Source organism: Sus scrofa, chromosome 4 (genome assembly GCF_054392235.1).
Source record: "Sus scrofa isolate SSC_HxYL_T2T_F1_AM1 chromosome 4, Sscrofa_HxYL_maternal_Yorkshire_Landrace_v2.0, whole genome shotgun sequence".
NCBI lineage: Eukaryota > Metazoa > Chordata > Mammalia > Artiodactyla > Suidae > Sus > Sus scrofa.
The window spans coordinates 128,217,612-128,242,587 of record NC_139386.1 but is presented as its reverse complement, the minus strand read 5'-3'; the positions used below and the strand labels follow the sequence as shown (position 1 = coordinate 128,242,587).

General features: G+C 41.0%; 1 protein-coding gene across 12 annotated transcripts in view; it reads left to right on the top strand.

Annotated features, from left to right (window-relative positions):
• The window catches only part of ABCD3 (ATP binding cassette subfamily D member 3), a 238,241-nt gene that overhangs the window by 155,562 nt on the left and 57,703 nt on the right, over positions 1–24,976 (top strand). For 3 of the 12 annotated variants that reach the window (XM_085020720.1, XM_085020719.1, XM_085020721.1), the window contains one exon: positions 10,078–10,105. The exons of 5 other annotated variants lie outside the window; for them this stretch is intronic. Coding sequence is in view for 2 of the 7 variants with exons in the window: in NM_001244133.1 (NP_001231062.1) it covers positions 671–780 (110 nt within the window). In the remaining 5 variants the exon portion in view is untranslated. 12 annotated transcript variants of the gene reach the window in all.

Genomic DNA, 24,976 nt, shown 5'->3' with positions numbered 1-24,976 from the left:
AAAAAGTGGCGGAAAACCGATAGCACCATCCCCTACAGCCACCGCTGGCTTGGAAAAAGGTGTTTGATTTGCAGTCACTCCTTCCCCATTTCCACACGTTGTCCCGACAGGTGTTTTCATCTAAAGGATTACTGTGCGCTCAGTTTTGAGTAAATGATCTGTGACGGGCTGTTCCTCTCCTCCAGGCGCCTTTAAGAGGGTGGTGACAGCCCATCCAGGCGAGTGGCGTGGCTGGTCCCACCAAAGCCCCGGCGCAGGCCAGGCCCGCTTTTCCAGTTCTTGAGAAAGCCTGGGTGTGCGCGCGCGCGGAAGTGGGGGTAGGGGCGAGGCGGGGGCCACCCCGAGGCCTCGGAGCACCGAGGAGCTGCCGAGGGAGGCTCGGCGGCCGTCTCTGCGCCCGCGTTCCCGGTGACCCTGCGACGGTCCGCGCGTGCGCAGAGCGCATCCCGGGAACTGTCCGGCCTCCGCGGCGCCCGCGCGCGCTCCCGCCGAGCCGAGGTCGGGGGCGGGGGTTCCGGCGCGCGGCCGCGCCAGGGGGCGGCCCTGCGCGGCCGGCCCCGCCCTCCCTCGGCGCGCTCCTCTCCTCCCAGTCTCCCCCGCGCTTCCTGCATTAAGGTAGCCGCCGCCGCGCCCGGGTCCCCGTCCCCGAGTCGCTCGCACAGGCTGTGCCATGGCGGCCTTCAGCAAGCACCTGACCGTGCGAAACTCCTCGCTGGCGGGGGCCGCCTTCCTGCTGCTTTGCCTGCTCCACAAACGGCGCCGCGCCCTCGGCCTGCACGGGTAAGAAGGCCCGTGGCCGCGCCGCGTTCCCGGGCCCGAGCGGGAGCTCCCCGCGCGCTCTCAATCTTTGCCCGGCGGGGTCAAGCGTAGAGGGGCCGGCCGCCGCTGCCAGGCTCCAATGTCAGGGTGTCCCGGTGTCCCAGAGGCGCGGGCGGCCCCAGAGCTGCCTGCGCTCCGCCCGCCTTTCCGGCTGCTCACTCTGCCCCCGGGGGTGTGAAGGAATCGTTTCTCTGCGCCCGTGGGCAAACCTGTGCCTCTGTCCCGACGTGGCTTCCCCGTGTCCTCCCCAAACCACCTCCTTCCTGCATTAACTTTCTGGGTGTGTTTTAGTTTTGCCACCTCATCCCCTGCCAGACCGTGGGTTTGCTTTGTGGACGTGTATGTATGATGGGAGGATGGAGACTGGACTCACCAGGCTAGAGGCTGTGGTCTAGAGCATTGGATGAGCTTTGGCACGATTCCTTAGTAGTTGCTGTTGAGAGTCGCGAGGATGGTTCACACAAACTATCTTGGGTCCGCTTGGCAAAGTTGCCTTGTAAAGTGGTGTCCCCTTGGAGTTGGTCATTGAACTCCCAGGCATTTCATCTGGAAAGGCTGATCGGTTCCGAGGTATTAGGAGGGCCAGGTTCCCTTCCCTGACTCGCAGGTGGAAGGTGAAAGTGTTTTAGGTAAGGGTTAGGATTCTCTTTGATTATACTCCCCTGCTTGCCTCCTCGAGAATTTTAATGTTTAGATTTAATTTGGGGAGATTATAACATTAGAGAAGGGAGAGAGAGAATTGAGTTACTGTTCTGGGGTTACTGACATAATTTTTTATTTGCCAAGAGTCACTTTCCTTCAGCAAATGAATGAGAAAAGGCTACTTCCTAAGCATTCCTGCCACTCTTGTATATTTCATATTAAATTTTGGCATAGTGCTTTCATGCATTTTATTTATTTATTTATTTGGGCAGGTACTGTTTGCCTTCTGTTTTGATTTGCCCGTTATATCTAATTAGTAGACTTTTGACCAAACCACTGACAAGTGGCTTTAATTCCCATGAAGTTCTTAACTAACCATCTCCTGACTTCCTTATCTTATTAAAGTCTGAATCGGTGACCTTTCTTTTCCTTCCTAAATCTGTTTAACAGAGTTGAAAATGATTTGCATCTTTGTCCAGACAATACTGTACCTATTCATGTTTCTCCTATTCAGATTGCTTTTAAAATGAGTAATTCTGGAAAATATAAACCAAATTTTCTATTAAATTGTATGCTTGCTGAGCTCCCAGTTGCAGATGGAAGTTGTTTGTTACCTGGGAATACGCCAATAGAAAATGTAAAATACCTTTGAATTACATTTTTGCAGAGACGTGTTTCAGCGCATAGAACTGAAACACGTATTTTAGTATGAGCTGCCCTAGCAGCTCTAGCTTGTTTTTATGATTAAAAATTTTTTTTTTGTTTTATTGGAGTGTTGCATACTTGTGGAAAAATACTCATTAAGTGTTGAGCTTGAAAGAGTTTCACAAATGGAGCTCATTCATTTAATCACCACCCAGAGCTGCACCAAGGTAACATTATCAGCAGTGCAGAAACTCTTCAGGTCTTTTCCAATCACAGCTAAAGGAGTTACTAATTAATAAGGCCATTGATTAGTGAGTAAGGGAAATTTTAAACATAATCTAATGGGAATAGTAAGAACAAAATAGTATAATAGAATCTGTCTTAGCAAATAATTTTAGGTGTTTATTCATTATTACATAAAATGCTTGAAAAATCTCTTTTTGAGAAACTTTGTAAACTTTTTGGGAGATTAGATTATGCAACACTTAATTTACCGAGCAAAAGTTTGTTAATCTTTTGCATTGGCAGGAGTGAGGAAAATCTTTATTTTACATATTAAATAGTTTGTGGGAGGAGAATGCAAATTCTGAGCAGATAAGAAGTTTAAATTACTGAGATAAAATGGTTGAATTATTTTTAAATCATTAAGAATGGTATTGAGTCTATGTAGATAATATCCTTCCTGAATCTTGGATGTCTTTCAGTCACTATCTTTGGCATCATAGCTTGAAGATTAGAAAATTCTAACTTTATATTTCACTGGCTTTTTGGATATCTTTGGTAATAGGGCTAATTAATTTTACTATCTAGTGCCTAATTAAGGAACCTGCGACTGCTTGGCCTTTTTTGGCCTCTATTATGAATAGTAGATTTGTCTTTGAAGACATTCCTTAGAATCAGATAGATAATAGAGCTAGTAAAGTCACTTTAAAAGTTAAAGTGTCATATTATTCCAGACATTAGGAGAATGAGTAATTTTATGTTCTGAGTAAAATTTAGTTTTGTTAATGCAGATATTTCACCCAGTCAAATCATATGTATCTCCGTCTATCTCTATATATGACTTTTTATTATGGAAAATTTCACACATATTCAAAGTAAACAGAATAATATAATGGACCCCCTAAACACTTTACAGGAGAAGTACCATCAATAGTCTACCATTCCTGTTCCACCTAAGCTCCTTGCTCCCACCTCTATTTTTAAAGGTTTTTAGGTAAAATTTATATGTGTTGAACTGTAGAACTATTTTACATTTTTAAAATAAATGGATACAACAGCATAACACATCCGGCTCATAAATTAGAACATCTTCATCTCCCTGGAAAGTTCCCTTGCATTCATGCCACGTGACCATGGTATTACCCTTTTCACCCTAGGTTTGATTATTTTATGTATTTGGTTCAAAGGAAGTATCTATTTCATAATGTTGTATTAGGCGCTAGGTGCTGTGGGATAGAGAGAGGGGTGTGTGTGTTTCACACATACAGAAAATATATGATAGCTTTAAATGTGAATTCGTTAAAACGATGAGTAAGATGATGACAATGCAGTGTACAGACAGTTATGCCTTAGAAATGCTGAGAAAGACGAGATTGATGAGTTTGGGAAGAGTTAAGAAAGGTTTTATGAAGGATGTGAACGAAACCTGTAAAGGGGGTAGTTGGAGATGAATTGATTGTTAATAGCAGCCTTTATCCGATTTTTGTTGCATTTTATGGGAGGAAGAAGCTTGGTGGTGGTTTTTCAGTCCTCCTGCTGCCACCAGAGCTCTTTTGAAGAAACACAAACATGATCATGATTCATGTTTATCTCTTCATTAAAATCTTTCAGCTCTTCTAAAATTCACAGTTCTTAGTCTGCGAGAATGGTCCACTTCTCCTCCTCAGCCAGCTCTGTGGAGCTGCAGTCTCTGAGTAGGACAGGCTCGTTGCAGTCGGATTGTAATCACTTCCAGCCCCGTGTGTGTTCTCCCTCAGGACAGTCAGCACTTTGTCGTGAATCTTTTCTGTCTTGTCCTGGTCTCCAGACTGATGTTGTTGTCCGCTGCTCTCATGCTGCTCTAAGCATCCTTCTACGCTGGTTACTGCTCTGTGTTGTACGAGTTGATGCTCTTGGCTTCTGCCTACATCCACCTGAGTTTCTAGAGGGCGTGAACTGAGTTGTCTCTAAGTTCCTCGTTTACACGTGTCACGGGATAGACATTCAGGAAGTATTGAGGAGTGGACGAATGAAGTAGGATAGCTGAAACCCTTTGAAGGGTAATTGTGTGACCAGCAGCTGGAGATGGGCTATCAGTACAAGCACGAGTAGAGACATTATCTTCAGAGCAGCCAGCGGTCGTCGTGTATCTGAGATTATGTAATGTGAGCTGAGGGGTAGGAAATCAGTGGGTCAGTTTTAGAAGGCAGGGCAAGGGCCAGTCGACACTGACAAACTGTTTATGATCTTAAAAACCCAAGAACAAAAGCAGAACAAAGCAGTTTTCTTTCCCTTCTGATGAATGCTTGTCAAGGTTCAGATTTCTCATCCTGGATTTCAGACCTTCGTCTATCTGGTCTCATCTTACCTGGCTAATCTCTTGTGCCATTGCCTGCCAGTGACCGTGCTCTGTTCCAAACAGGCCAGTTTCTGGGACTTCCCGTGTGGCCCGCACCAAACAGACCAGTTTCTGTACTGTTCTCTGAACAGGCCACACTCATTCCTGGCTCGGGAGCCTTGTTCGTGATATTAGCCACACCTGGAATATCTCTTCCTGTTTCCTCTGTTCTTCAACTCTTAACTTTTAAGGGTTAGGTCCAGGTCCCCTTTCCATGAAGGGTTTTTAGACTGTGAATTTAGATACTCTTCTTGGTTCATGGATTAATTGCTTTACTGGGTGTGATCTAGCTGTTGGCCATCAGGATGTAGCCTTGTTCACCAGCTTCAAAGTCCCAGGCTGTGTAGATGGTGGGAACACAGTTTCCTCCCCAGCTATTTCTGAGGAGTTTCCTGGAGCTGGTCTTTCTCTGGGTCATGGCTTACTTCACATCTGTGCTTCTGCCCTATTCTCGATCCCACTTCTGTCTTGTCTCTTGAGCTTGTCATTTGGTACCTGCCTTGATTCCTCTAAAGTATCCATCACAAAGCAGGTGTTTGTAGTGGAGTTTTATTGAAAATTTGGGAGTAGTGGCAAGGATTCTATCACAACATAGTGAACAGCTTCACACGGAGACATCCTTTGATTTGTAGGTTTCTTGGACCTTCCCACTGTTGGAAATTTGCCGGCTCTTTTTCCCTGCACCTCGGCGCTGTGGCCTGTCGCTGGGTCTTTCCTGTCGCTGGCTCCTACCCCCTGTCCTCTCTCCCCACTAACCTTGCTACCACTCTCCTGCATGCTGACGTCAGCTTTCCTTCATGTGATCGGGCTGCGCTTTTCTCAGTTTCATGGGCTCACTGAGTGTTCTGCGAAGTGCACGAGTGCGTCAGGTGAGGGGCTGGCCTTGCGTGAGACCCTCAGGATGAACCCCGAGTGCATGGCCCGGGGGCTGGGCCCATACAGATCCCCCGAACGAAAAGGAGATGCGTAAGCGACTATAGATACAGAAGGCCTTAAAGGATTTGCGGGGAAAAGCAGCTGAGAACCAAAACCAACAGATGCAAGTCGTGTTCTCAGAACTGTAGGGCTGTCTGGGGTCTGCTGGGGGTAACTGGGTGCAGACCGTTTAATTAATTACACTTCTCACTTCGGGGCACGTTAGCATCATTGACTAGACATTCTGGTTTAGGGCTTTGCAGTTGCTGTTCCGCTGCCTGGATTTCCCCATATTTCCCCACTGTTTCTCCTCTCGTTTTTTAGTCTTTTACCAGATGTCTTATCTGTGAGACCTTCCATTGCTACTCACCTTATCTTTTTTTTTTTTTTTTTTTTTGGTCTTTTTAGGGCCACACCCATGGCATATGGAGGTTCCCAGGCCAGGGGTTGAATCGGAGCAGTAGCTTCCAGCCTAAACCACAGCAACAGCAACGCAGGATCCGAGCCCCGTCTTCGACCTACACCACAGTTTACGGCAACGAGGATCCTTAACCCACTGAGTGAGGCCAGGGATCGAACCCACATCCTCATGGATACTAGTGGGATTCGTTTCCGATGAGTCACTGTGGGAACTCCTCATTGCTATTCACTTGAAAATAGAGTCCTACGCATGCACACTGCCCCTTTCTTGGCTTTCGATTTCTCCTTAGCACTTATCACCGTCAATTGCACTATTTAGTTCACACATTAACTTCTTATTTTGTCTCTTGCTTAGATATAAGTTCTGCGGGGGCAGGAATTTCTCATGTGTTTTGTTCTTGTTTTAACTCCAGTGGCTAGAGCTGTGGTTGGCTTATAGCAGGCACTCAAAAAATGTTTGTTGAATGACTATTTGAGATGCTCATTTCTAAGGGCTATGATTACTGTTTTAAATAACAATTTTTTTTCTTGCTACAGATGTAAATGTTGTCTCTTTAAGTATATTTTAAGCTCTTTAGGAGTTGGGCCCCTTGTATATGCATGGGTAAAAGCAAGCAGTAGAAATTTATTAAAATAGTATCATTATTATTTTATAACCTGCTTTTTTTTTTTTCTTAATGGCCGCACCCTCGGCATATGGAAGTTCCCAGACTTGGGGTCGAATTGGAGCTACAGCTGCCAGCCTACACCACAGCAACGTGGGATCTGAGCTGAGTCTGTGAACTACACCACATCTCACTGCAATGCCAGATCCTTAACCCACTGAGTGAGGTCAGGGATCAAAAGAACCGCATCCTCATGGATCCTAGTCGTGTTTGTTAACTGCTGAACCACAAAGAGAATTTCCTATAACCTGCTTTTGACAGTTAACAATTAGAGTGGAAACGTTCAAGGCAATTAAAAAAATTAAAAATCATCCATAATGTCATCATAACACACCTATTATTTTTATTACCTTTTATTATTTATATGCATATATTTTCACAAAGTTGTATACATCTTTTGTCATTTTCATTTAAAACTTAGGCATCTTTCCTGTGTTTCCTTACTGTGTGTGTGTGTGTGTGTATACATATATATATATATATATTTTTTTTTTTTCCCATTTTTGGCCACCCTCGAGGTATATGGAATTCCTGGGCCAGGGATCAGATCCAAGCCACAGCTGTGGCAATGCCAGATCCTTTACCCAGTGTGCTGGGCTGGGGAATCGAACCTGTGTCCCTGTGCTCCCAAGATGCCACCCATACCCTTGTGCCATGGGCAGAAACTCCCACTACTGTATTTTAAAAGAAATGCATAAATATTCCTTTGTGGAGTTGCTGCCATGGTGCAGTAAGTTAAAAATCTGACTGCAGTGGCTCAGGTCTCTTCAGAGGTGCAGGTTTGATCCCCAGACTGGTGCAGTGGGTTAAGGGGTTGGACTTTGGCTTGGGTGGCAGCTGGTGGCTTGGATTCAGTCCCTGGCCCAGGAACTTACATATGCTGCAGCTGTGGCCATAAAAAGAAAAGAAAGAAGAAGAAGAAAAAAAAACAAAACTTCCTTATGTGGAGTTCCCGTGGTGGCACAGCTGAAACGGATCCGGCTAGGTACCATGAGGTTTCAGGTTCAATCCCTGGCCTTGCTTAGTGGGTTAAGGATCCAGCGTTGTGGTGAGCTGTGGTGTAGGTCGAAGATGGGGCTCGGATCTGGCGTTGCTGTGGCTGTGGTGTAGGCTGGCAGCTGTAGCTCCAATTCAACCCCTAGCCTGGGAACCTCCCTATGCTGCAGGTGGGGCCCTAAAAAGCAAAACAAACCTTGTGTGACTATTTCAGGATTTATTTTACCCTTAGGTACTGGGTGTTTAGATTGCTTCTGTAATTTTTGTAGATAATACTATATGTTTTTCTGAGTGAACATTTCTGTCTCTGCTGAATTATTTCCTTGGAATGAATGACCAGAAATAGGATGAATGAAGGGTGTAATGTTATGAGCTTTCCTTTAGTGTTTATGGAAAAGGTGTGAACATTCTGGAGCCACACACATGCCGCATATTACTTAACAAAGAGTTGTGCTAGAGAGCACTATGAGCGGGAGCAGATTTAGTTCTGTAACCGTCAGGGGTGGTTGAATTTGGAGGGGACAGCTTTAGAGGTGTAGAGTAATATTGCAGAATTATTTAAATTTGTAGGATTGCACATTTCTACATATGGCAACATCGCTTTATCAGGGAGGCACGATCTTTGGAGTTGGATATGGGTTCAGATTTTTATTCGGCTGTTTGTAGGCTTGTGACCTTGGTCAGTATGCTCAGTCTCTTTGAGCCTCGGTTTCCTCATCTGTAGAACAGGGATAATAGTGTTTACTTATCTCAGTAGTTGTGAGGACTAACTGAGAAAATACCTTAATTCAGTAGCTGGAACACAGCTCCGTAAATAAAAGATAACTTTAGCGCTCCCCATGCTTGCTAAAGAAACAGCAAAACGTCGCATTGTTAGGGTCTCAAAAACCATTTATCCTTCTTAAAAATTTCCTCAGATATGCCCATGAAAATCTCCCTAAGGAAACCTTTTGAACTGACAGAATCCTTCAGAGTTGGAAAGTATTTTTTGTTTGTTTGCTTTGTTGCTGTTGATTTTGTCTTTTTGCCATTTCTTGGGCTGCTCCCGAAGCATATGGAGGTTTCCAGGCTAGGAGTTGAATTGGAGCTGTAGCTGCTGGCCTACCCCACAGCCACCGCAGCGCTGGATCCGAGATGAGTCTGCGACCTACACCACAGCTCACGGTGACACCGGATCCTTAACCCTCTGAGCGAGGCCAGGGATCGAACCCGCAACCTCGGGGTTCCTAGTTGGATTCGTTAACCACTGAGCCACAATGGGAACTCCGAGAGTTGGAAAGTATTTGAATTACTTTTATGTGATATGGTTTCAGGCCTCTGCAGTTTTTCGGTTGCTTCTTCCTGAATATGATAATCTTTATTTCTCCACCCTTTATTAAGGAGGAGGTGTGAAACTGAATTCCTTCTTCTAAGTGTGGTCTGCCTTGACAGCATGGAAAGGACTGTAAATTCAAAGCTTTTGTTAAAATAGTTCAGGTCTTATTCATTTTTAAAATAGTATTTTTCACTCGTATTTTAGCTTACACAGTTGTTTTCCCTTCCTTTCCTCTTCTCAACTTGTGTTTGATTTTTTTTTTTTTTAACTTGGCTGTGGGTATTTACAGCTTATCTTGATGAGCACATTGCTTTCTAAATTTTTTTTTTCATCCTGTACATTTCATTAGTATTCCTCCTGTGTATTTTGTCAATAAATAAAGTTATTGGACAGGACTAAGCATAGAACAGTATATTTATATCACTGTAACCTTTGTTTTAAACGATTCCTTTTGGATGTTGTATTGGTTCTCACCTTTAACTTATCAGTTCCTTTCCACACCTGGTAATTACATGCCTTCTGGTGATGACGTGGCACTCCGCCACAGGGCTAGGCATTTGATCCGTGCTGGATGGGTCAGAGTCCTCCTCCCCGTGATGTTTTTGCTGGAGCCAGGGGGGGAGGGTCTCTCTTTCAGTCCCTTCAGCTGTGAGGATGAGACCTTTGAGCTCTATGTGGCATCTTCCCTTTGTACATGGAAAAGATGGAGAACCCCTGATTGGATTTGTAACAAATGCTTTGGAGCATAATAAACCAAGTTTACAGAATTTTCATGGTCCCTTCAGAGACAAGAAGTAGCTTGGTCTGACATGACTTTTTTTTTTTTTTTTGGCCATACCTGCAGCATGTGAAAATTCCCTGGCTAGGGGTCGAACCCACGCCACAGCAGCAACCTGAGCCACAGCTGTGGTAATGCTGGATCCCTAATCCACTGAGCCACAAGGAAACTCCTGCCAGGACTTTTTGGTGAACTCATGTTTGCTCCAGGAATTTACTGTTTTCTTCTAAGTACCTATACCATACTAGCCATTTAGAAAAATAAGTTGTTATTTTTTCCCCAGGATCAACGTCAGACTTAGCCAAGACCTGGTGAGTATCATCACCTTCTAATCTATTGTAATAAAAATGTAAACTAGAATTATGAAGAAGAAAGATAGGTGCTCCTTGTAATTTTCTTTAGAGTTGCATATGCCAGATTGAATTTTATGTGAAAGAAATACTGTATTTCCCTATTGTTATTTTTTTGGAATGATTTTTTTTGCAATGATTTTTATGGAATGTTGGGGTTTTTTAAAAATGTCATTTGTAGTCATTTCTACAGCAAAGTAGATGTAAGGCCCTTGCTTAAGAGGTTTTCCTTTTTTTTTTTTTTTTTTTTTTTTTTTAATTTTATGGCCCCAACTAGAGCATATGGAAGTTCCCAGACCAGGGATTCGGTCCAAGCCACAGCTGTCACCTACGCTGCAGCTAAGCAACACCGGATCCTTTAATGCACTGTGCTGGGCTGGGCATCTAACCTGCACCTCTGCAGCAAACAGAGCTGCTGCAGTCGGATTCTTAACTCGCTTTGCTACAACGGAACTCCTATCATGACTTTCTTTTTATGAGGCGATCACTTTTGTTTTAGGCATCTCTGTCAAGAAGATAGCCTTCCGTAAGCATAAGAGTAAAATGCTCTGGATAATGCTCTTCAGTGGGAACCATTAGGCATTTTGAGATAGTTTGAAGCCTTGTTAGGTGAAACCAATGAGTGTGCTAATGGTGCTTTGTTTTGTTTTTTTTGTCAAACATGCATTTGTTGTCCTTTGGCCAGATTAGCAGTCCTGAATGAATGCAATTAAATTAATAAAGTATAAAATTGAAAGATCATCAAAGCATTCAGCTAATGTGATATCTGTGAATAGATTAGCAATCTCACATACTGCTATAATGGTGCCATAATAATAGACGTAAATGTGGCTTATATGATTTACTGATATACTCTATGCTTACGAAGTTATCTATTGGCATTAAAAATAGGAGTTCCTATCATGGCTCAGTGTTAAGGAACCCAACCCAACTGGTATCCATGAGGATGCGAGTTCAATCCCTGGCCTCCATCAGTGGGTTAAGGATCTGGCATTGCTGTAGCTGTGGTGTAGGTTGCAGATGCAGCTTGGATCCTGTATTGCTGTGGCTGTGGCGCAGGCCGGTGGCTACAGCTCCAATTGGACCCCTAGCCTGGGAACTTCCATATGCCATGGGTGCGGCCCTAAAATAAAAATAATAAAAAGACAAAAAAAAAAAATGTTCTTTGTGGAATGAGGCACCTTCTCTAGATAATTTATAATGTAGTCATTTAATCAGCATGCTGTTTCTGTGTGTCACTGCCTGTCACGTGTAAAATATTTGTACACTTTTGTAAACCTGTGCAGTAAGCTGCACGAGACATGGTGTGTCCTCAGAAGGGAAAAGTATTGTCCTTTAAATTTGTCTTACTTTAGTGAGTGGGACTTTTTTCACATTTCAGCTTCTCTGAAATTTGGATACAATTTACAGCCGGTGCATCTTAGCTTTGATTAATATAGTATTAGCATATTGTTGCATTTCCTTGTCACTATGCATGTTTTTAACCTGCTTATAAAAATGCTTTGTGGTCATTTTCATCAAACTCAATGTTCTGACTTCAAATTCAGTGTTATTGTCGTTCTTTCTTCATTAAATCTTAGAGGTGGACTTAAGTTATAGCAAAAGAAGACATTGAGGTAGAATCAGATCTTTTTCTCCTTCCGGAACAAGTGCTGGAGTAAGTAGGCTGGCTTGGGAATCAGCGAACCACTCCAAGAAGGGAACGCAAAGAACATGCGCGCGGTCAAACGCCGCGGCAGGCATGCCGGCTGGGTCAGATGCTCGGTTTGGGGACAGGCTTGAAAGGTCCTGTTCTCAAGAGTTGGGGTTTGATACAGGTCTCTACCTTCCCTCAGCATCGAGTGCTCTGTGCTGAGGACTTGTGCTAGTGGATGAGAAAGTCTGTTTCCTGGGCGGATCCTGGGCTGGGAAAAGGTAGAACCTATTTCACCGTACTTTTGAATTGGGCGCTTGGGAAGATTAAACATGAAATCAGACAAGACTTTTGCAGTTAAGAAACTCACAGACTATGAAAAGAGAGAATCCTGTGTCTTAAAATATCACATCAAGTTTCCAGTTTGAAAAAACTCCTGATACAACTACAGGTGTGATAAATTCATTTGAGTAATAAAAAAAATAAAAAATAAAAATAAAAAAACAACTCCTGGTATATTTTACATAAAATGTTATTCTCCATTTACCTGTGAATATAATTTTATTGAATCAGGAAGTTAGATTTAAGACATTTTCATCTATAGCATTCATATGCTCTCCCTGCCCCAAACTAATGCCCAAGATACGTTGTTTAAAGGAGTGAGGCCAGGGAGGAAGCAAATATACGACAGAATCAGCATATAGGTATCAGATAATTTCCGGTTTAACTATTGATGGGTGAATACATTTCTCCATATATTTTATCCCTGGCTCAACAACACACAAAATAGCTTTCTTCATTGGAGAAAATGCCAAAATGGGAGGAAACGCAGCATTGATCCGGCACATTCTCTTGACTGCTTGCTGTATGTCACTAGGCTAGGCAGGGAGAGATCAAATTGATGAACCTTGCTTCTAACCTTAGCCTGTGGAAATACAAATACCTAGGAAATTGTTCAGTCAGGAAGCCTAGACCTGTGATCTAGTAATAATTCTGTGGGAGGGAGCACCAAGCTGGCAGTGTTTGATTGTTCTGGTTGTTACCTGGGCATGTTTCACATTTGTGCCTAATCCTGAGAGATTTAAGGGCTAAAGGCGTTCTAGGTAGCTAAACCAGCATGAGTAGAGCCCGATGTTAATGGATTTATGATCTGAGAAGGCGGCATTGCAAAGACACGAAGCTGGTAATGTTACTATTAATTATTTATTGAGTACTTGCCGTGTTATAGGCATTGTTGTAAATATTTTGCATTTATTCTTTACTATATTCTTTTGAGATAGTTGTTTTATTATCATTATTTTTACCAGGAAGGTAAAAATGGTACCTGATTATAACAGTTCTTAAATTTGAATTAGCCATGTGGAAGGTAAAAGACAGAATAAAGAATTTTTATTGAAGCCTTCTGACGGACTTAGGTTTGTAACCAAGCGAGGTGTCATGCCCATGGCACAGAGAGCTAACTCTTGACAAGTGTTTTCAGCAAAGTAAGGCTTTATTGCAGGGCACCAAACAGGGGAGTGGGAGACAAGCCTCAGATCCACTCCATCTTGTTTCTTTGAGTTAGGTTTTTTGTTTTTTTTTTTTTGTTTTTTTTTCTTTTTAGGGCCACACACACTGCATGTGGAGGTTCCCAGGCTAGGGGTTGAATTGGAGCTACAGCTGCTGGCCTACATCACAGCCACAGCAATGACAAATCCTTAACCCACTGAGCAAGGCCAGGGATCAAACCTGCACCCACATCCTCATGGATACTAGTTGTGTTGGTTTAACCACTGAGCCGCGTCAGGAACTCTTTTTATTTTTTTTAAGGGAAGAACAAAGAGGCTGGGACTAATCATCATCTTGTGACAGTTTCGGGAGTCAGGATGTTCTGGTTTATGAATCTCAGGCCAGGTGGTCCATGGCCCAGGGGTCTGTCGGCTCGTCCTGCCCTGGAGAAACACCTGAGTTTGGACGTTAATGAGGACAAATGTATATACTCGTGGTTTCAGCACATGAACGGTGTTATCAACAACAGGAACTCGAGTCATCTGACTCTGGTGGATTAGTGTTCAGGCAGCTCAGGATTGAGGTCAGAAGGGACAAAAAAGGGAATAAAGATTTGGAGAGAGAGATTGATCAAACTCAGGAAGGCAGCTCAGTTTCAGATTCAAAAGACCGGTCAAGAACCATTCAGGGGTTAAAAGAAGTCTTCTGTTAAATTCAAAGTGAAGTTAATTGTTAAATTAACAGTTTTAGTGTAGTATATTAATATTAAAATGTTATAGTCATGGTGAAATACTCTTAAGATTTTTTAAAAATACTTAATGAATTCTCTTATAGGTGTACAGCAATCATCACAACCAAATTTTACAGCATGTCCCAAACCTTTTAATTATATATTATACAGCAAATATAGAAAATTGCATAAAACGCATATATAAATTAATGAATTTTTTGGTGACTGCCACTCGGGTTGGGAAGTCTCGGCCAGCCGCCTGGCAGCCTTGCCACGCCCCTTCCCAATCTCAGCTCCTGCCCTGTTCGGCCCTAAGCAGTTGCGTCCTCTTGTTTCTTTGTAGTTTTATCACCTAAAGGTACACTCCTGAATAATTTAATTGTATTTGTGGGGTTTGTTGTTATTGTTTAATTCTCTCTTAATCTGCTTGTCCCCACGCCTTTTCTCTTTCCCTTTTCTGTGTTAGGGTTAATTTGTTGAAGCTGCACAGTCTCTGTCATCAAGATTATACCAGTTGTACACATATTCCTTATTCCTGGTTTTGCCTGTAAGTTGGTGGATGAATCTAAAAACTTGATCAAATTTAGATTTTGGTTTTGGTTTTGGACAAGTATACTTCCTAGGTGTTGATGTGGTATCTACCCTCTGTCACAAGGTGTGTGGTGTATAATGTCTGGTTGTTTTTCTTTTTGTGATTTGGGCAGCCGCTGATACTTGACGCCTACAACAGTGGGATTATTAGGGCTTGTAAAATGGTGATATTGGACATCTGTTATCACTTCACTTACCAGGTGAAACGCTTCTATAACATGAAACTTAATCTACTGTTTGGTTACCCCGTGGCACAGTTCGGTTAGGAAAGGCAGGCTAGATCTTTGTTTCTTTAGGATTTAAGATAACACACTTGTTCCTTGTTATTCCCTGAAGCTGCCTGATGAGTTCTTCTTAAGCGTCATTATGAACCTCTTGATTTACTCCTTGGAAATAAGTATTTACTGCTCTCCTAAAGGTGCCTTGCAGGAATCTTTATGAAGGCAGCCAATCTCATGAGAACATGAAATGAGCCTCAGTTACCACCTCTTGCGTTGGTGTTATTTCTGTTTAATTTTAGAATTAGCATGTTGGAATTTTGATGAGGATTTCGTCTAATTTATAGGTTAATTTCAAAATTGGTTATATTGACTTTTTTGGATCAGTCTTGCTGTGCGTTTGTAAGATATGTTATTTTTTTCCAAAAATCTGACTTCGTTTTGCTTTACTAAACTCTGAGTATCTGTTTATTTCATTTTTTTTGCTTTTATTTGAATTCTTTTATTCCTCATACTTTGTTCACCTAATTGTTCTCTTTCTAAGAACAAAAAAATACAGGTGATGAATTTTCAGCCTTCTTTTCTAATGTATGCATTTAAGGTTATGAAGCTCTCTAAGCATTGTTGAGCTGCATCCTACAGGTTTGTTTGATACGTAAGCTATCATTCTGTAAACATATCACTTGATATGTATGTTATTTGTTTAAATATTTTTAAATTTCTTTGACCCATGGATCTCTTTATGTCAGTTACCTGTTGGTTTATAACAGACCACCTCAATGGTTATTTCCCCCCCTTATTTCTTTGGGTGGCTGGGTAGTTCCTTGGCTGGTTTTGTCTGGGTTCCCTTATGAGGCTGTATTCAGAAGAGGATTGGCTGCTCTGGAAGGTTGATATCTGGTAGTCGGTGCTGGCTGGTGGCTGGGATGCCTCTGTTCTCGTCTACGTGACGTTATATCCCTTGGTCGGCTGTACCGCTTCCTCGCATGGTCGTCTCAGGTGTTCATTCCGAGAAGCCAGGGTGAAAGCAGAAGGGCTTCCGCCCATCCTGTGGGCTGGCGCAAGTCACAGGCCTGGCCCAGATTCAAGGATGGGGAAGATTCCTCCTTGTAGGAGTTTGTCTCACTGAATAGTCTACTGCAGTTTCCAAACTTTGGGAATTTTTCTTGTATTTTTCTTTTCGCTGTTAATTACCAGCATACTTGCTTTGTGGTTAGAGTATTGCCTTCTTTTATTCATCATTTTGTCTTTATCTCTCTTAGTAGTTTGGAAGTTATCTCTCTATTGAACTTTTTTTTTTTTAATTTTACATATATTCAATGGAAGGTGTAGATAAAAAATCTTAAAAAAGAATGAAATAATGCCAGTTGCAGCAATATTGATGAAACTAGAGATTATCATACAAAGTGCAGTTAGAAAGAGTACCATTTGATACCACTTATATGTGGAATCTAAAATATGGCACAAATGAACCTGTCTATAAAGCCGAAACAGACTCACAGACATGGAGGACAGACTCGTGGTTGCCCAGGAGAGGGGAGGGAGTGGGATGGATGGGGAGTTTGGGGTTAGTAGGTGCGAGCTATTAGAATGGCTAAGCAACGAGGTCCTCTTGTATAGCACAGAAACCACATTCAGTCTCTTGGGATAGACCATGATGGAAGATAATATAAGAAAGGGCATGTGTATATATGACAACTGGGCCACTTTGCTGTACAGCAGAAATTGAAATTGGGACAACATTGTAAATAAGCTATACTTTAATAATTTTTTTTGTGGGTTACCCTAGAAATCTTACATCCAGTACTTTGTCATCCCCCAGGCAGTAAAAGAACTTCAGAGATCCCGTTGACTTCACTCCTGATTTACATGCCTTTGTAGAAGTTTTTTTTTTCCTAGTAGTACATTATTATTATTGTTTTATATAATATTCATGTAGAGTTAATTTTATATTTAGCACAGTCTTTGTTTTTCATTCCTTCTTGCAATCTACACCTTCCAACTGGGATCAACCCTCCCCTCCCCTGAAATGTGTCCTTTAGAAATTCCTTTAGTACAAATCTGCTCATGATGAACCCTATCCATGTTGTCAGGTAATATCTGTATTTGCCCGAGTTCATGTAAGTGTCTTGTTCCCCTGAATATTCATTTCTGGATTAGCAGTAATTTTCTTTCTGTACACTGAAGATTTGAGTCCACCATCTTCTGGTTTCCATTATCGATGTTGAGAAGTCAGCTATCAGTTCATAACTTGCTCCTTTGAAGGTAGTCATTCTTTTTGTCTTCTGTAGTTGCTTTTAAGGATTTATGTTTGTCTTTGGTTTTCTGAAGCTCATTTTGATTTGGTTGGGTGTGGATTTATTTTTTATCTATCTTACTTAGGATTCCCTGGGCCTTTTGATTTTTGTGGATTGGTATCTTTCTTCCATTTTGGAATGTTTTCAGCCATTATCTATGCCTTATTTTCTGTCTTTATTCTTCCTGGATACCAACTGAGATAGTCTTATTGTAACCACTTTCTAGTTTCTTTGCCATCTTTTTGTTTTCTCCTTGCTATACTCTGAGAGTCGATTTCTGATTTAGCATCCAGATTATTTCCTCTTCAGCTGTGTGAAATCTGTTAAGCCTATTGATTAAGTACTTAATTTTAATTGTTGTATTTTGTATTTTTCAGAATTCCATTTGGTATTCTTAAGTCTGTGTTGCTTTCCTTGTCTTGGTAGCTATCTTTATTTTGTCAATTTATTTCTTTAGATATGGTCTGCATTGTTTTGTAGGGTATGTTTGGAAATTCCAACATCTGAAATCTTTTTGGGTCTTCCTTTTTTCTGTAATTCCTGCTGATTCTTGCTTATAGAGTCTAGTTTCTCATGTGCTTCGTTATTTTTGATTATGGTTTGGACATTTTATTTCAGATTACTTGTAGGAATAATTTGGAGGCTTACAGTAAACAGACTTTCATTTTAAGAGGAAAGTTTGCTTCTTAAAGGGCCTGGGAGCAGTATCAGTCAGGGAACAACCTAAACCTAGTTTTTTAAGAGCACATTCTAAAACTTTGAGTGCAGTGTCTTAATAAACAGATACAAGAATCACTTTTCACATTTCTAATGTTTGTTTCCCAAAGGAGTTGTATCCTTATATAGTCACGTTATTGTCATGTTAATTTCTTTCAAATCAACATCGCTACTCTTGAACTTCAAATCTATTGACTTCTGGATAATTCCGTATGGTCATCTTATTGGAACTTGAAATTTCACACATGTACAAAGAGTCCAAGTATTCTTTCCCTGAATGCTTCTACTGTTACTCTTTATTATAGTAAGGGGATCCCTGTCCTCTGGTCACTCAGGGTGCAAGCTGTGAGACCTGAGGAAAAATGATTTTTGCCTTTTAGGGCAGAAGTTTGGAGCTGAAGGCTTCTAATACCTCCTCTATCTTTACGTAGTTCTTTAAGTCTCTGCTCTTCTCTCATTTCCATATTCAGTTAGGCCTTAGCTCTTATCTATCCCTCACCCTGACATTTCTCAGAGCTTTCTTGCATCTTTCTTTCCATTCCCATAGCCACCAGTTTTGTTCAGGGCTTCCTCATTTCTGGGCCCTGATTGGCCTCGGTTCGTTTGGTATGGCTGTGCCTGATATGGCTGTGGATGGACGTGAATTCGAAGAGAATAGAAATGATAAGGAAACTACGCAGAAAGCAGGTGAGAAAATTGTTCACTTCTGTGACAGATTTTGATAGCCTGGATTGAAATCATGGCCGTAGAGGAACAGGAGAGTGTGGAGAGAAGGGTATGAGAAAGGGAGAATATCTAAGAACAATTCCCAAGTTTGTGGCTCGGGTAGTTGGGTAGAAGAAGGTACATTCACTGAGTCGGGCCCAGTTCAGTATGAGAAGATGGAAGTGTAGATTTGGGGTGGAAAGTAAGAGTTTAAAACAGTTTCAGTAGATCCAGGTACAGATAGCTTTTTTTTTTTTGTCTTTTTTAGGGCCGCACCCACGGCATATGGAGGTTCCCAGGCTAGGGGTCCAACCCGAGCTGTAGCTGCCGGCCTACACCACAACCACAGCAACGGGGGATCCAAGCCATGTCTGTGACCTACACCACAGCTCACGGCAATGCCAGATCCTTAATCTTCTGAGCAAGGCCAGGGATTGAACCCCCGTCCTCATGGATACTAGTCAGGTTTGTTAACTGCTGAGCCACGTCGGGGACTCCAGGTTACAGATACTTTATTCAAAAATGAATATTCAGGTCAGGTGCTCAGGAAAGAGGAGAGAACTAGAGATGTGGGGAGTCATTAGAGACCAGGTGATAGTCAGTATCATGTTTTGATCGGTGTCCCAGAGCAGTATCTGCAGTGCCTAGAGATAGCGGATCTAAAGATTCATTCTTCAGGGCCGTAGAGTTCTATGAGAAGTTTCTAACTTGTGTTTTCATCTTGGTCATAAATTACAAATACATTAGGATAAACACATTCTGGGTCATGCGAATGGCTACCATACTATCGCAGACTTTTGCTCCTGGATTTGTGTTTAATCGTTGTGTTCGAATTGTTGCTTAAGTGAGCATCCAAAGAAACCACCTGTATGGCAAACTAATCTGCTGCATTAGAACCCACATTGGGTTGAAGCGTAGGAATGTAAAATTAAGAAAATCTTCTTCAACTTTTGTATTCATACTGAATTATTTTGCTATTAAAATTTTCTTTTGTAGTGATAATTACAAGTGAAAGGTGTTTTCATAGAATTTCTAGGAAATGGAAATCCTTTTTTTAATAGCTTTTTAAATTAACCTATTACATTCATAGTTGTACAACGATCATCACAGTCAAATTTTATGAAGCTTTGTTTGAAATCATGGAAAAGAGCAATTGAGTAGAGTGTTACTTTAACTGTCGCACACCGATAAAAGACCTTCGGGCTCGTGTGTGGATTAGTTTGGGCCAAGCGAAGGCCTTTTAAGATGCCCTTGTACACTCTGAACTAGGTATTTTGTGGAAGCTTCAAGAGAAAAAAGCTGACTGAGCATGTGGCCGGCCCATCGTGGGGTGTGTATGTGTGGGCAGGTAGGATACACATACGTCTATGCCAGATTGCATTTTTGTGAGCAGGTACATTGCACGGATCGTCATTCATCTCTGTACATTCCAGTTTGTAACAGTTATTAGTAGTGAGTCCTGTGATAGTTTCACTGAATATTTTAATTTTTAGCCTTTTGTTTTGGAATATACCAATAAATGGATTATCTCATCAGCATTAATGGAACAGTGATTTAAAGCCAGCTCATTGTTTACAAAAGAAAAATAATGAAGATTATTTTTTAAAAAATCGTGGCTGTCAGCAGGAACATATAATATGCAAATAATTCCTTTTACTCTTTTACCCCAGTGCTGGTGATTGGTTGGTAGGGATGTTATCTCACCTGTCACTCTATCTCATCTGTCTATTTATCTATTTATTTATTTATAATTTAGGGCCTTGCCCGCAGCATATGGAGATTCCCAGGTCAGGGATTGAAGCTGAGCCACAGCTGTGACCTGTGCCACAGCCATGGTAATACCAGATCCTTAACCCACTGCGCCACAGTGAGAACTTATCACCTGTCACTTTAAATGAATATTGATTCTGTTTTTATTGGCTTTAAATTTTTTTCCTTGTTTTTAAATGATAAACTTTATTTTGTTGTTTTTGGAAGACCTATAAACAAAAGGAGTGTATACAGTTGACCCAAATGGTTTTGAGCTTGGGGGTCCACTTCTGGGTGGATTATTTTCACTGAATATGTAGGACGATATGCAGTCCATGGTTGGTTGAATGAAGGATGTGGAAACTCAGAGCTGGAGGGCCTCCTGCTTGGTTGTAGGTGAATTTTCCACTGTGTGAAGGATGGACTCCACACCTGAGTTTTTAAGGGTCAATTGTGCTTAATTTTATACTCGTACTTTTTTATGGAAGCACTAACTTCATGCAAAGCTGGGCTCTGTAAGAATTTGTTTTCCTTCAGGAAAGGTCCATACATGTACATTACATGAAGTCTAGGAGACACTGACCTAGAAAAATGAACTAAATTTTAGGGTCAGTGTTACTTTTCTGGGTAGCTAAATTTTGCTTCAAGTTTTCAGGATTGTGCTTTTTTTTTTTTTTTTTTTTTTTTACTTAGTCTGAAAGTTATCTGCAAAATTCTATTTTAACTTTCGTCAATTTCTTTTTCCTAGTCTCACAGTTTGTCTCCTTCTGTCTTTGAGGGAAGTTTCTGCTTATTAATTTTACATGTTTTGTGGCATTATTAAGGAACAGTTAATTTCATCTCCCTCTCCCTCACCCCTCCAGCAATAAAGAGCAAACAAAATGTACTTTTCTGTTGTGTTCTTAGGAAAAAGCCTTTCCTAGATTTTGGTTGTTTTTTTCTTTGCAGCTTTATTGAGGCATGGATGTACTGAAGCATCACTGATGTACAATAAAGTGCTTATATTTAAAGTACACAACTTAATGGGTTTTGACACACAAACACCTGTGAAACCATCCCCACAATCAAGATAACATGTCCATCACTTGGAAGATGCCTCACGCACCTTTGTAGTTGGTCCTCTCCCTCCACTAGCCTGGCATGCTTTCGTATTAGAGATTAGACTGCTCTAGAATTTCATGTGAGTGGAATCTACTCTATGTAGGTTTTTGTCTCGCTGCTTTCAGCCAGCATAATGATTTCGAGCTTCATCCATGTTGCATGCGTCAATAGTTTGGTTTTTTAATTGTTGAGTACATTTTATGGAAATACTACAGTTTTTTTCCTTTTACTCGTATGTAGAAATACGGTTGATATTTATGTATAGATACAGTGTCCTAGAAACTGGTTGAACTCAGCTTTTTTTGTAGAATTCTTTGCCTTTTTTATATGGAAGTTTATGGAATCTGCCATAAAGATAGCTTCACTTCTTTGTCTTCATTCTCCATGCCTTTTGTTTCTTTTCCTTACCTTACTGCACTGTCTGTGCCTTCCAGTAACAGTAGTGAATAAAAGAAGTGCGAGTTGGCATCTCTGCCACGTTCCAGATCTTAAGAGACTTGGTTTGTCGATATGATGACAGTTATAGGTTTTTGTGGATGCCCATTATCAGACTGAGGAAGTTCCTATTATTTCCACTTTGATGACAGTTTTTTTTTTAAGATGAGTAGGTGTTGGATTTTTGTCAATGGCCTTTATCTATTGTAATCAGATGTTTATTCTTTTTTAGACTGTTACTATGATGAGTTACATTGGTTTTTGAAATACTAATCTGACCTTACTTTTTTTTTTTTTTTTTGGCTTTTTTGTCATTTTAGGGCCGCACCCACAGCATATAGAGGTTCCCAGGCCAGGGGTCTAATCAGACCTGTAGCTGCCAGCCTATGCCAGAGCCATAGCAACACCAGATCTGAGCCACGTCTGCGACCTACACCACAGCTCATGGCAACGCTGGATCCTCAACTGACTGAGCGAGGCCAGGGATCAAACCCACAACCTCATGGTTCCTAGTCGGATTTGTTTCCTCTGCGCCATGATGGGAACTCCTGACCTTATATTTCTTGAATAAAACTCTCCTATACTTTTTATAAGTAGTTGGTTTCTGGTATTTTCTTTTTTTGCAATGTCTTTGCCAAAGAAAAATGAAAAGTTGGCAAAAGCCCTTCTTACTGAAGTGCCGAAGTACCAAGGTCTTGAAGGAAAGCACCGTGCGGTGGTTTGAGTCGTGCACTGAGCCAGCCTTTTCCTTCTTCCTCTTTCTTTCTCTCCTTTCCTCTCTCTCTTCCTTCCTCTTTCTCTCCCCCCCTTTTTTCTTCCTCTCTCTCCTTTCCTCCCTTCCTTCCTTCCCTTTCCTTTCTTTCCTTTTCCTCCCTTCCTTCCTTTCTTTTTGTCAATCATCATTTTTTACTTGAAAGAAAGACTGAGTAACTGTGATTATTTGGCTTTGAACATTGCAGACATTTTCTTGCCAAGCCTTCAGGGAAGAACAGCTGGCAGTGATTGTTGCTAAAGTTACAATTTTAGCTTTCAAGTGAAAATAAGAATTTGGAAAACCTATCTGCTCCTGTGAGCTTGCTATCCTTTTAATGCTTAAGACTTTTCTGATGAGATTGTGGCAATGTTAACAAATATAATTTTTAAAACTGTATAATAAAATATATTACATTTGGAAGGCATACTCTATAACTCAGTGAACCAGCATTTTCCAAATGACAAATGCATGACTTTAGAAAATTTTGAATGGGTAAAAAGAGCCAATGGAAGTATAACATAGATGGGTGAATTTTATTGTTTCAGAGTACCAGTTCATTGAGATCGTTTCAAACTGCATTGCAACAATACAGTATCACAGAAGAATATCCACAATTACTAGAATACTCCTGTTTTACAATTATCTGTATGGCAGTAGCTGGAAAGAATGCAGACTCCGCTATGAGAATCCATTTGTCTTCTATTAAGCCAGACATTAAGGAGATTTGCGAGAATATAAAACAGTGCCACTATTTTTAACTAAATTGTTTTGTTTGGGAAAATATAGATATTTTTATAAAATTTTTTTTATAATATATTATCTTTAAATTAGTAAATATTTTAAACGTTTCTGAGGTTGACATTCCACATGACAGATATCCACTTAACACAAATAAATAAAAGTTTTTGGGGATCCTGAGACCCCAAGATTTGAGAAATGCTGATCTAGGATAGTGCCTAGCATATAGTAAGCAATTAGTATGCATTTGAATGATTCTTGACCATGTCACTTTTATAATTTATCTGTCTTTTCAGTAGCATGCATTTGACAGCGTATCTTTTCTGTGTGCCCTTCTTTCATACTCTAGCAACCAGGTTGTTTTTCTAGATCAAATCCTGGTACTTTGATTCTTTTTTCCTTGCCTTGTCCAGGCAGGACTATTGGACAAGGCAACGAAAAGGACTGATGCAAGATTGTTGTCATATTTGGGACGTGTGCTGATGTACTGAGTAAGAAGAAAGTCGATGAGGACCTCCTGATTGAACATGACATTGATATTGTTAACATTGACTGGTGTTATAAGCGATCATGATTCATAGTCACAAAATGAGATTTAAAAATAATTGCAGTTGGTTATACCCTGAAATGTAACAAGACAACTGATATTTGGTGACTGCTATAGATATTACAGATTCCTTACCATTTAGTGTGCATATCGCTAATGTATTTTGAATGTGTTGAATACTTCTATTTTAATAGATTTAGCTGATAGATAGATTTTTTTGTTAGAAGGAACACACAAGAGTAAAAGACAGGTTTGTCGTAGACTCTTTTTAGTTTCATGGGAGAAATACCAAGAAAAGGAAAATACTGAATTTTTGTTAGACTTGAATCTGCCTACTAGTAGATCTTGTTCTGGAGAAGTAAATTAACTTCTCTGCAGTCTTTAGCATACATTTCAAGTGAAAAAAGTGTAACCCACTAAATAGGGTTCTAGTAGACCGTTCTAGTGTATCCTAAGCAATTTATCTGTATTTATATAGCTCATAGCCTCAAAATTGAGGAAATATTAAAGAATTCTTTCAAAAGAGGAATTTAGAAAGCCCTATAAAAGGGACTCATAATTAACTATGCATGCTTGAACGTATATATGAAAAACATTTTCTCAAATAGTTTTACAGTCTCATGAAAATTTAAAAACAGATGAATGATCCTGTAGTACAAGTAAAACTAGAAGCACTAATAAACACTAATAAACCTAAGCACTTTAAAAATGATAGCATCTGGAGTTCCCATCATGGCTCAGCGGAAATGAACCTGACTAGTATCCCCAAGGCCTCGCTCAGTGGGTTAAGGATCTGGTGTTGCCTTGAACTGTGGTCTAGGTCACAACGTGACTCGGATCCTACATTGCTGTGGCTGTGGTGTAGGCCGGCATCTGCAGCTCCCATTCGACCCCTAGCCTGGGAACTTCTGTATGCCGCCGGTGTGACCCTAAAAAGAAAAAAAAAGATGGAAAAAAAAAAATGATAGCATCTACCGAATTGTAATTGTTTGCCTTTCTAGCCTTGTTCAGTGACCTGGTACCTGTCACTGAAAATGTTCATTCTGCAGGTGGTTGGAGCTCAGCTAGGTGTTGAATAGAGATGGCTGGGTAATGTATGGCCCCTCTAGTGGATCGGGAGATGTGCTAC